This window comes from Ranitomeya variabilis, chromosome 1, assembly GCF_051348905.1.
Source record: "Ranitomeya variabilis isolate aRanVar5 chromosome 1, aRanVar5.hap1, whole genome shotgun sequence".
Lineage (NCBI taxonomy): Eukaryota > Metazoa > Chordata > Amphibia > Anura > Dendrobatidae > Ranitomeya > Ranitomeya variabilis.
The window spans coordinates 1,090,599,647-1,090,612,313 of NC_135232.1; the positions used below are offsets into that span (position 1 = coordinate 1,090,599,647).

Here is a 12,667-nt window from a genome sequence, read left to right on the forward strand (position 1 = left end):
ATCCACAACTCTTTTTTCCATTGTGCGGTTTGTCATCTATGCAGATTAGCTTCAGCACATCCTGTTGCCGCTTGGCTGAGGCAGTGCTGCAGTGCTTCCAGCTTTTGACTAATGTGTTGATTTCAGAGATGGAGGCTGAAGAGTAGGAAGAGGAGGAGAAGGAGGTGCAGGAGCTGTAGACTGTGGGGGCAACCCTGATTGATGTAGGGCCAGCTATCCTCGGTGTGTGGAGGATGTGTTCCATCACAAGGTCCAACTGGGTCCAGGCTTCCACTATGTTAACCCAGTGTGCCGTCAGTGAGATGTACTGTCCCTGCCCACAAGCACTTGTCCACGTGTCCGTGGTTAGGTGAACTTTCCCAGTAACAGCATTGTTGAGGACACGGGTAATGTTGGGGGACACATGCTGGTGTAATACCGGTACGGCACACCTGGAGAAATAGTGGCGACTGGGGACCAAGTACCTTGGGATGGCCGCCGCCATCAGGTTGCGGAAAGCTTCCGTATCAACGAGTCTAAAAGGCAACATTTCAAGCGCAAGCAGAAGAGAAATGTTAGAATTTAGTACTGTGGCCTGTGGGGCGTTGACTGGATATTTCCGCTTGCGTTCCAATGACTGGGTTATGGACAACTGAAGGCTGTGCAGGGAGAAGGACGTGGACGGTCTTGATGGTGCTGTTTGACTGTGGGCAACAACAGGTGCAGGGCCCAAGGCATCTTCACATGCACGGTGGATTGGGGATTGGCTGCTATGCAAAACACTGGAAGAAGCAGTGGTGTCACCTGCAGACAGTGTTCCTGGAGCCTGGGTTTCGGCCCACAAAGTCTGGTGCTTTTCTGCCAAGTGCCTTATCATGCTGGTGGTGATCAGGCTGGTAGTTTTGCTGCCCCTGCTGATGCGGGCATGGCAGGTGCTGCAAATGGCCTGTTTGGGGTTATCGGCAGAGTCTTTAAAAAATAACCAGACTCGGGAATATCTAACAGTTGGAATGGCAACTTCCCTCATGTTGGTGTTACGGGGAATAGATGCACGCGTTCTGTCTGTGGCCACCAGGCCACCACACTGCTTCTTCTTGCCTGTTGGGGTGATATGCCTCCTTCCCCATGTGTGGTGCTGCCCTCGCTCTGCATGTCCTTCTGCCAGGTTGGGTCAGTCACTATTACATCAACCACCTCGTCTTCCACATCCGCACCCTGCTCCTCCTCCTGACTTTCTGGCAATTGTGTCTCATCATCGTCCACCTCTTGTGAAACTTTCCCACCATCGCCTTCGTGTGACTGTGGCTGGTGAAAGCTTTGGGCATCGCTACATGCAATCTCATCTGGCCCCACTTCAAGTTGACCGGCCAATAGTATGGAATCTTGAAAGGGAAAACTGAACAGCTCTTCGGAGTGTCCAAGTGTGGGATCAGTTGTCTCAGGGCACTCGGCATGGTGGGAGGAAGGAGGATCAGGGTGAGGAATATCCGATCCACACTCACAGCTACTCAGACTTGACCGTGTGGAAGACATGGTTGTGGTGGTGGCTAAGTGACTGGAAGCATTATCCGCTATCCAACCAACAACCGTTTCACACTGCTTTGGCTTCAATAGTGGTGTGCTGTGATACCCTAGAAACCGAAATAGGAAGGTCTAGCGAGATGTGGGTCTTTGTTGTGGCCTACTTTCAGCTTGGCCATGGCCTCGTCCTCTGCATGCACCATCAGCATCACGTTCACTTCCCCATCCCTTGCCCCTTGCCTTGCCCATTTTAAATGGACTACTGAACTATTTCAAAAGCTCAACACAAATGTATTTATTTGGAGAAAAATTATATCTGATCAGTATGCCTTCAAAGCTATGATTTTTCCACCACAGATACAACAGGCCACAGCAACAGATAACAGACTGTATAATATTTTTTTCTGTTGTATGTGAAATTTGGACACAAAAAAAAAGAGAAGAACAAGGCTAGCACACAGAACTATGTTAGTATGCCTGCGAGACTACGATTTTTCCACCACAGATACACCAGGCTTCAGCCTGACATAACAGGCTGTATAAAACATTTTTTGGCTTCTGGAGAATTTAAAAATAAAAAAAAAGAGTGGAACAAGGCTAGCAGACAGAACTATGCAACTTATGCCTGCAAAGCTAAGATTTTTCCAACACAGATATACCAGGCCTCAGCGTGACATAACAGACTGTATAAAATATTTTTGGTTGGGTTTTTTGGTGAATTTTTGAAAAAAAAAAAAGGTGAACAATGCTAGTGGAGCGCCCCCAGACGCAGGGCCGCGGGGTACTCGGTACCGGGCCTCTCTGTCTCGGTTCTGGGGTTGTCACGGTGGCTAGACGCGGTCCGTGACCCTGCTAAGGGGCGTCCAATGAAAGATGTGATGGTGGTGCGTGGTGCAAGTCGCGTTGATTAACGAGGACACAGGGTTGCAGTCTCTTTACCTCTTTACTGAAGGCTTCAGGATCCGCAATCCAGAGTACTGCTAACAGGGCTGGCTGAATCCGGCCGGTCCGAAGGCACATCCAGAGTTCCCTTTGCAGGTGGAAATCAGTGCCTACCTTCTAGCGTCTGTGTGTTGTAGTACCTCCCTGCTGAGCACCACGGGATAGTCCTCACAACTGTTGTGTCTGTTCTGATGTTATTTCTCACAACTCGTATCTGTTCTGATGTTCTTCTCCGTCCCCCAGATGATATGGCTAGGACGCACCCGTATGACGGGTAGGCCTGGAGTTCTTCCTGGACCCTAGAGTCGCCCCTCTCCCACAATTGCCCCCTATGTCTGCTTAGGTTTTTTAGGTGAGACAGCCAACCTATAATTAACTGTCCTGCCGCTGTTTGAAGTAATGCTTGGAGCCCAATACTTCCTCGGCGTTCCGGCCACCGGCTACGCGCCTCAGTAGGATGTTGCCTTGATCTTACGGCACGACTCCTACTGGCGTTATCTCCTTTTTGCTGCAATCTCGTTTCTCACTGCTCCACAATAAACCTTGCTTCTTTTCCTTTCTTAAGATACCGCCGCAATGAAGTGCAGGCGCCGTTCCGTAACGTTCTGTTCTGTTCGCTAGGCTTCTGTCAGGATCCCACCCCTGACAGGGACCCCCCTGAATCTTCCCCTGCAACATCCTCTGCCACAGGATGTTGCCTGGTTCCAACCCAGTCAGCTTCTGACTAACTTTCTGTCCAGCCCCCAGTTTTACCAGATTGTGAGGAGTGGTCTAATCATAGAACCCTTTGCTCCCCCTGGTGGCCAGAGTGTGACGTGTAATGTGTGACTGTGATACCTGGTCAGGTGAACTCCTTAGGTGCCATCAGACGTACCATCACTCCCCTTAGTGGCGGAGCAACAGTACTGCAACGACCAGGACTCTGGGGCGCTGCACTAGCACACAGAACTATGATTAGTATGCCTGCGAAACTATGATTTTTCCACCACAGATACACTGGGCCGCAGCCACAGATAACAGACTGTATATTTTTTTTCTCTTGTATGTGAAATTTGGCAAAAAATTAAAAATGAGTACAAGGATAGCAGACAGAACTATGCAACTTATGCCTGCGAAGCTACGATTTTTCCAACACAGGTATACCAGGCCTCAGTCTGACATAACAGACTGTATAAATGTTTTCTGTTTTTTGGAGAATTAAAAAAAAAGAGAACAAGGCTAGCACACAGTACTATGATACATATGCCTGTGAGACTACGATTTTTCCACCAAAGATACACCAGGCCTCAGCCTGACATAACAGGCTGTATAAAAAATTTTTGGGGGGTTTGGTGATTTTTTGAAAAAATAAAAAAAAAGTACAACAAGGCTAGCTGACAGAACTATGAAACTTATGCCTGCGAAGCTACGATTTTTCCACCACAGATAAACCAGGCCTCATCCTGACATAACAGACTGTATAAAATCTTTGGGGTTTTTTTTGGAGAATTTAAAAAAAAAAAAATGAACAAGGTTAGCACATAGAACTATGCTACGTATGCCAGCAAAACTACGATTTTTCCACTACAGATACACCAGGCCACAGCCACAGATAGCAGACTGTATAATTTTTTTTTCTCTTGAATGTGAAATTTGGCAAAAAATAAAAAATGAGTACAACAATGCTAGCAGACAGAACTATGAAACTTATGTGTGAGATTAACTAGGGAAAAGATGGAAAGTGGACGCACTGGACCGTGATGACGATCCCCCCACGGACGAGCTGATCAGGTGGACCGCCCCCTATACAGGGAGAGTTAGGGGCTGGCCCGTGAGGGACTATTACCACGGAAGCTGGGGAAGCAAGATGGAACAGACAAAAGGTTACTTGGGACTGGAGGAAACAAATGAGGCACCAGACTGACGGGAGCAGGTGAAACACAGGACTGCAATGATACAGGACTGGTAACACAGGGACGGCAGGAGGACTGCGGTGATACAGGACTGGTAACACAGGGACGGCAGGAGGACTGCAGTGATACAGGACTGGTAACACAGGGACGGCAGGAGGACTGCGGTGATACTGAACTGGTAACACAAGGACGGCACCGAAAGAGGAAAAGGGAGAACCAGAATCAAAAGAGCATACAGCACAGACAAGAGGCCAAGAGCTCTAGCAGAACACAAGTGATCTTCAGGCACAGAGGGGCGGACGGAAGCAGCTTACATACCAATGCAGAAAGGCACTTCCGGGTGAAGATCCTCCAAGACGAAAGAGAGGAGGGAAGGAGCGTCACCAGGAAGGTTAGAGGTGCGCGCGCACAGTGCTGAATGAATCTGGCGTGCGCGCACACCCGACGAGGGACAGAAGCCCGGAGCGAGCGCAGAGAGGAGGACGCCGTAGGAGAGGAGGCATGCCGGGACGCCGAAGACAGGTGAGTATGAGTAGGCAGCAACGGCAGCGGCATAACATTATGCCTGAGAAGCTACGATTTTTTCCACTACAGACACACAAGGCCTCAGCCTGACATAACAGACTGTATACATTTTTTTATTGTTGGTGATTTTTTGATAAAAAAAATGAGTGGAACAAGGCTAGCAGACAGAACTATGCAACTTATGCCTGCGAAGCTACGATTTTTCCAACACAGATACACCAGGCCTCATCCTGACATAACAGACTGTATACATTTTTTTTTAAGAATTAAAAAAAAAAAGTGGAACAAGGCTAGTAGACAGAACTATGCAGCTTATGCCTTCAAAGCTACGATTTTTCCACTACAGATACACCAGGCCTCAGCCTGACATAACAGACTGTATATATAACTACGATATGTATGCCTGCGAAACTACAATTTTTCCACCACACATACACCAGGCCGCAGCCACAGACAACAGACTGTATAATTTTTTTTTTCTCTTGTATGTGAAATTTGGCAAAACATTAAAAATGAGTACAACAAGGATAGCAGACAGAACTATGAAACTTATGTCTGCGAAGCTACAATTTTTCCACCACAGATACACCGGCCGCCAGCCTCAGATAACAGACTGATCTAAATGTGGCCTTGATTTTTTGGGCATAAATTGTGTTAACAAGTTGGCTATATCCAAAAAAAAAAAAAAAAAAAGTTGGCTATGACACACAAAAAAAAGATTTTTTGGCTCACTCACATCTAGTGCCTGGGACAAAAAATTGCTTTAGAATAAAAGGAGCAGGTATAAGGTGAAGAAAAAAAAATCCACAGAATACTGCAGCTAGGTATATATTACATAAGCAGCAGACAGTAATGGAGCCTTTAAATGTATTTAGTGAGAGCTATGTACTCACATACAGTGCCTGCAGGCCTTGCACTGATGTGGATATGTGCACATACACTCTTGCCTACCTAGCGCTGCAATTTCTGGACCCTTGAATTAGCCCTTAAAAGGACTGTTGGTTTCTCAGGAGTTGTGGACTGAACAGTTGCAGACCTACCATAACTGTAAGGCTGGAGTCACACTGCCGTATTTCTCGTGCGAGAATCGCATCGTAAAACTTGTACTGGCTGAAGGCTCTCCTGACCTGAGCTTAGCAGCTGCATAGTAATCCATCATGCTGTCATGCTCGGGTCAGGAGAGGTGCCGGCCAGTCCGTGCAGTGGGATGCGATTATCGCACGAAAAATACGGCAGTGTGATTCCAGCCTTAAAAGGACAGTTCTAACCCTATCTCAGCAGCAGCTCTCCCTACACTCGCTAAGTTCAGAGCAGAATGTGACAAGCAGGGCGGCGCCAGGTCTCTTATAGACATGATGATGCTGTGCGGCCAGCCAATCACTGTAATACCACAACCAAGATGGCTGCGGCATTACAGTGCATGGCTGACAATCCCTGCACTGTCATTGGCTCTAAAGAGCGCCAGAATTGCAGAGCGGAGACCCAAGCTCCCGCCGAATAATCCCAGAAATACTCGGTGCTATCCGAGTGCAACGAGCATAGTGATACTCGAGCTCACTAGTAATTACTAGTATAATGCATTACAATAGGTTTACACTTACAGCCTATTAGACCCTGCTTATGACAGGATCTTGCAGCAGGCAAACCTGGAGACCATTGTTTGGCCTTTTGGACTCTGATTGCCATAACAAACCAGCAACCATAGGCACTGGGAACGAGTAGCTGCGTCCCTAGTAGGAGGGACTGAATTGCCTTATGTCGGGAAAGGCTTAAATATGGAGAACAAATTCATGGGTAAGGTAACCTAACAAAATCTCTTTGTCTTTTTACTGCACCCTGAGCCCTGTTTTCTACTCTCTGCTCTTGTGTAAACTAATCTGTCAATATTACGACATCATTATCATCAACAATATTTGTGTTAAGTCAACAATCGTACACTAGAAAATAGCCATTCAATAAGTTACCTTTTAAAATATATTGAATTTTTGACCCCTTTTCTAATCTTATTTTTGGTTTCAATCATTATGTAAATAAGATTTAGAAAAAAACATTTATTATATTATCAATTTTTTTGTTTCACTGTCAGATTGAAAGCCATTCGGGAAAATGAACTCTTTCATCAGTATAACATTATCTTACGTAATCTGTCCAGGAATCTGGAAAACGTTTATAAAAACAAACTTGACAGAGAGGTGAGTTTCATGAATGTTTACAAATTATTTTGATGCTTTTGGATGTAAGGCCTGCATTTTTTTGCTCAATTTATGCCTGATTTCACTCAAGATTTGCCCAAAACTGTCCAGATTTTTTTTTTACATTTGTGCTCTCAGTTCAAAAAAGCAAAGCAGCAAGAAAAGTGGCATGTCAAGATGTAAATTTACATATTAGCTAAACTTAGCAAAGATAAAGTTTTAGGGCACAGAGTGGGGGGAATGTAAAGCTGTTGAAAATAAAATCAAATCAAATAAATAGAAAAAATAAAAAAAAATACTGTTGCACAATGCCAAATGCACCTGATTTAAGAAGAGGAACACATCTTTTAATATAGTGAGCCCTCGCGGGCAGGGTCCTCTCTCCTCCTGTACCAGTCATGCGCAAATTCAGGCACTCTCTCTTTCCACTTGCCCTGTAGCGGTGGCAAGTACGGTAATAGTTTGGGGGTTAATGTCACCTTTGTATTGTAAAAGGTGACATCAAGCCCAGCTTAGTAATGGACAGGCATCTAAAAGTCACCTATCCATTACTAATTACTATAGTTGTTACAGGTTAAATAAAGACACAACCAGAATAAACTGTTTTAATGAAATAAAACACCACACATTTTCACATCTTGATTATGCAGCTAATACCCCCAAATCCCTCAATCTCCTGCCAAAAAAAATAAAATAATAAACCAACACAAACACTCCCTGTTCCGATGTAGTCCTTAATAACGAGTGTCCCACGACGAGTCCAGCTCTGCTACATCTTGATGCCTGACATCCAGATGTAGCAGAGTTTGTGGATGACCACCGGAGATAACTCTCCAGCGATCACTTGCACTGCAGTTCTCACAATCAGCTGATCAGTGAGAACCAGCCTAGTGACCACAAATAACCCCGGCGGTCACATGCATGGCAGTTCTCGCGGTGAGCTCAGTCATCGTGAGAACTGCAGTGGACGTGGACTTCTGGCGGTCACAAGCTAAGAGATTATTTAAATTAATTTGCATGGGTAGTAAGCTGTGTTTCCACAGTTATTACGCATGTGACTAATAATTAGATGCGGTTTTTCCGCATCTAATGTTAGTCTATGGGAAATTTACGCTGCGGGGACGGAGCATATCCGCATCGTAAATAGACATGCTACGGTCTGTAAAGATGCGCCGCATGTCCGGATACGCAGGTCTGCCGCCTGCATCTCCGAACGCATAGTGGAGATGGGATTTTATGAAATCCCCTCCACTACACTGTGTGCAGAATTATTAGGCAAGTTGTATTTTGATCACATGATACTTTTTATACATGTTGTCCTACCCTATTCGAAGCTGTTCAGGCTTTAGAGCCAACTACCACTTACGTAAGTAAATCAGGTGATGTGCATCTCTGTAATGAGGAGGGGTGTTGTCTAATGACATCAAAACCCTATATAAGGTGTGCTTAATAATTAAAGGGACTCTGTCACCTGAATTTGGAGGGAACAATTTTCAGCCATAGAGGCGGGGTTTTCGGCTGTTTGATTCACCCTTTCCTTACCCGCTGGCTGCATGCTGGCCGCAATATTGGATTGAAGTTCATTCTCTGTCTTCCGTAGTACATGCCTGCACAAGGCAATCTTGCCTAATGCAGGCGTGTACTATGGAGGACAGAGAATGAACTTCAATCCAATATTGCAGCCAGCATGCAGCCAGCGGGTAAGGAAAGGGTGCATCAAACACCCGAAAACCCCGCCTCTATGGCTGAAAATTGTTCCCTCCAAATTCAGGTGACAGAGTCCCTTTAATTATTAGGCAACTTCCTTTCCTTTGGCAAAATGGGTCAGAAGACGGATTTGACGGGCTCTGAAAAGTCCAAAATTGTGAGATGTCTTGCAGAGGGATCCAGCAGTCTTGAAATTGCCAAACTTTTGAAGCGTGATCACCGAACAATGAAGCGTTTCATGGCAAATAGCCAACAGGGTCGCAAGAAGCGTGTTTGGGGAAAAAAAGGCGCAAAATAACTGCCCATGAATTGAGGAAAATCAAGCGTGAAGCTGCCAAGATGCCTTTTGCCACCAGTTTTGCCATATTTCAGAGCTGCAACGTTACTGGAGTAACAAAAAGCACAAGGTGTGAACAGTGTCTGGGAGGCTGTGGTGGCTGCTGCACGCAATGTTGATCGTAAACAGATCAAGCAACTGACAGAATCTATGGATGGAAGGCTGCTGAGTGTCATCATAAAGAAAGGTGGCTATATTGGTCACTAATTTTTTTTGGTTTTGTTTTTGCATGTCAGAAATGTTTATTTCTAAATTTTGCGCAGTTATATTGGTTTACCTGGTGAAAATAAACAAGTGAGATGGGAATATATTTGGTTTGTATTAAGTTGCCTAATAATTCTGCACAGTAATAGTTACCTGCACAAACAGATATCCTCCTAAGATAGCCAAATCTAAAAAAAACCCACTCCAACTTCCAAAAATATTAAGCTTTGATATTTATGAGTCTTTTGGGTTGATTGAGAACATAGTTGCTGATCAATAATAAAAATAATCCTCTAAAATATAACTTGCCTAATAATTCTGCACACAGTGTATTATGTAATATCTGGACGCTGCGGGTTTGATGCTGCGGATGTTGGCAGCATCAAACCCGTAGCGTTTCCTGACCGTGGAAACATACCCTCAGGGGTTGCTTTTTGTGGTAACAATTTGTAGTTTTGAATAACATTATTCATTTTACCATTCAACTTACTGGAAAATAAAAAAGAACTTCCAAGTGTAGTGAAATTGGAAAAACACAATTTCGCATTTATGGTGGGTTTTGCTTTTATGGCATTCAGTGTGTAAAAAGGGAGTGAAATATGAATCTCAAGGTGAGTATAATTATGGTGATTATATATATATATATATATATATATATATATATATATATATAAAAGAAGCTGGAGAAATACCAGGGTCTCAAAGGAGAACTTGAGAATATTAGGAAGGTGAAGGCAACAGTGATTCCAGTAGTGATAAGAGCACTTGGAGCAGTGACCCCTAAGTTGGAAGAATGGCTACAACAGATCCCAGGAGCAACATCTGAGCTCCCTGTCCAGAAAAGCGCATTGCTGGGAACAACTAAGATCCTGCGCAGAACCCTCAAACTCCCAGGCCTCTGGTAGAGGACCCGAGAATGAGAAAGGACAAAAGAGACCACCTTCATTGGGGGTGAGAAGGAAGTTTATATATTGTGATGCTGTGATCACTAACGCGTTGGTGAATACTCGCTTAGCTGCGATATAACACACACCAAGAATGTATTTTCTTTAACAAAAGTATGTGCCTGGTTTATTATACTTCCGTAAACCATGGTAGGGCATTTGAACATCAAAGGACTGACATATAGTCCATTTCAGCTGCGATTACGTTCATACAGTTCATTATAGGCATCAACGGAACATAACAATCACCGACAGTCTGTTCCAATAGCAGATACTTCTCTGCCGTTATTACCCCCTTGCTGGAGTTGCCTTCCTGGAGCTCCTGCTCCACACACAGGAGGACCTCTCATTGGAGGTCGGGGGTCACACGCACCTGTTGCAGCTCCTGTTGGTCCACCAGGAAGGTCCTGTAGAGCTGCAACTATAAAAGGTTCACATGGCCGCACGGCCATGCGCTAGTATCAAATGTGTTTGGCTTATGCTATACTATACCACTTTATACTTATGTGGTGTGAGGCTGTAGCTTTGGGACTGTACACTCAGGCAGGCAGCTAGTGTCAGTGGGGGCAATTAGCCTTGGCTTAGCATCTGGTTCCTTCATGTGTGCGGTTAGCACAGAAGAGTTTTCAGAGCAAGCACAACCCTTAGTTAGGGTAATAGTTTTGTGTACAGCGTGACTCTGTGAGTCAATAGAGATTGCTTCCAGTTCACATGGGGTGAAGCTTAACCCACGTGTGAGCTCAGAGGTTATCCGCCGTTACTTTGCAGCAGATATCTCTGCATGGTGGACCCGGAGCTGCGAATGCACCTTGTAGCTACCTATCTATACTCGGTGCGTTCCACTACCCCTAACACATGCTCTCTCTCCCCTGTGACCACACCATGGTCACATTATATACTTGTAACCACTTCCATAGGTGGGAGGTGTGTGTGGTTAGTCAGACCCACCCAGCTCTCCTACTAACCCTGTAAGCCTCCCTTTAAAGCTACGCAAACTCAAGGCTCGTAGGACTACAGGTCCCAGAGCAACACTATCGGCTTACAGCGCAGAGGATCTCCTCTGCGACAAATATCGGCCATTTACAATAATGCCAGGCGTTGTCTCACCATAATAGATATGCCTGCAACTGCCATGCATTCCCATGGCCTCAATACACCTCCATGCATATTCTGAGAACATGCAGTGCCCCATAGCTGTAACAGGGGTCACTGCATCCCATTATGCACACACATATGTACACACACCACACACATATACATATAAATTTATTGTTATTTTTATTTGATTGAAAAAAAAGTCTAAATAAAGAAATTGAAAAAAAAAATTAGCTTGTGTTGCCATGTTCCAAGACCCCTAGCCTTTTCATTTGTCAATTGAGCTAGGTGAAGACATGTTTTTTGTACTCTGAGCTGCCATTTATATTGATACCACATTGGGGCACAAGATGTTTTGATCGGTTTTTATTGCATAGTTTTGCGGTGTTCCGGCGACCAAAAATAATGCAATTCTGTAATTTTTTTTCTTTTCTTCTTGTTATACTACCTACTGATCAGGTAAATTAATTTGATATTTTGTAAGGTATACTTGTATGTTTACTATTTTCACATTTTTACTATTTTCTAAAAAAAATAAATCTTTTTTTAAAGCACATACGGTGTAAACCTAAGTATTTGTCATATTTATGCTTTCTTATTAACCTGAACAGGTAGCAGATACTTTTGACAAATTAAAAGAAGAAGCACTATGCACTTGGGATTTAAACGAAGAAAACTTTTCATCAATTGGTGTATTCAACCCTTACTATTCTGGAAATAATCCTACGTATAAGGTAACTTGGTAGCCTTTGGGCTGTATTTGGGTACTGTGACTGTTGCACGATAAGCAACAAAAAAACCTGCATCTCAAAGCCTACTCCATACGCTGCACATGCTGGCTACACTAAAGAGGAGGCACCTGTGTGTGGTCAAAGCTGAGCTCTGCACGCTGCTGTTAACTATGTAATTGCTGTTTTCAATCTCCGACAGTGGTGATTAAAATGAACTCTCGCTCGGGCTCATGCGTTTTTGCTTCCATTGGATACCAATATCATGAACTTGAGGAACCGATGGGCCAGTTTCACAGCCAATGGCCTGCTGACATTTCCCATCACGGCCATCTTTGTGCTTCTCTGAAGCTCATCTTCAGCTCATCTATAGGCTGACCTTTAAACGATAAAAAGATTTTCACTGTACACTTCAATAATGCAGTATACACTACAATTGATCAGTCCCCCGAAGGACTAAAACACCAAAGCAAAAATAATGAAAAAAAACTTTTAACAAATATAAGAAGAAAAAAAATTATACATTTTTATGGATATATATATATATATATATATATATATATATATATATATATATATATATATATACTGTAAGTTCTAA

The 12,667-nt window shown here is 44.1% G+C and overlaps 1 protein-coding gene across 3 annotated transcripts in view; it reads left to right on the top strand.

Moving 5' to 3' along the window:
• LOC143793224 (uncharacterized) overlaps window positions 1–12,667 on the top strand; it is a 420,556-nt gene that overhangs the window by 367,021 nt on the left and 40,868 nt on the right. For 2 of the 3 annotated variants that reach the window (XM_077280004.1, XM_077280006.1), the window contains 2 exons: window positions 6,946–7,051; window positions 11,950–12,072. In XM_077280004.1, the coding sequence (XP_077136119.1) occupies window positions 6,946–7,051; window positions 11,950–12,072 (229 nt within the window). The remainder of the gene's footprint in view (window positions 1–6,945; window positions 7,052–11,949; window positions 12,073–12,667) is intronic. The other variant, XM_077280005.1, reaches the window with a different exon arrangement.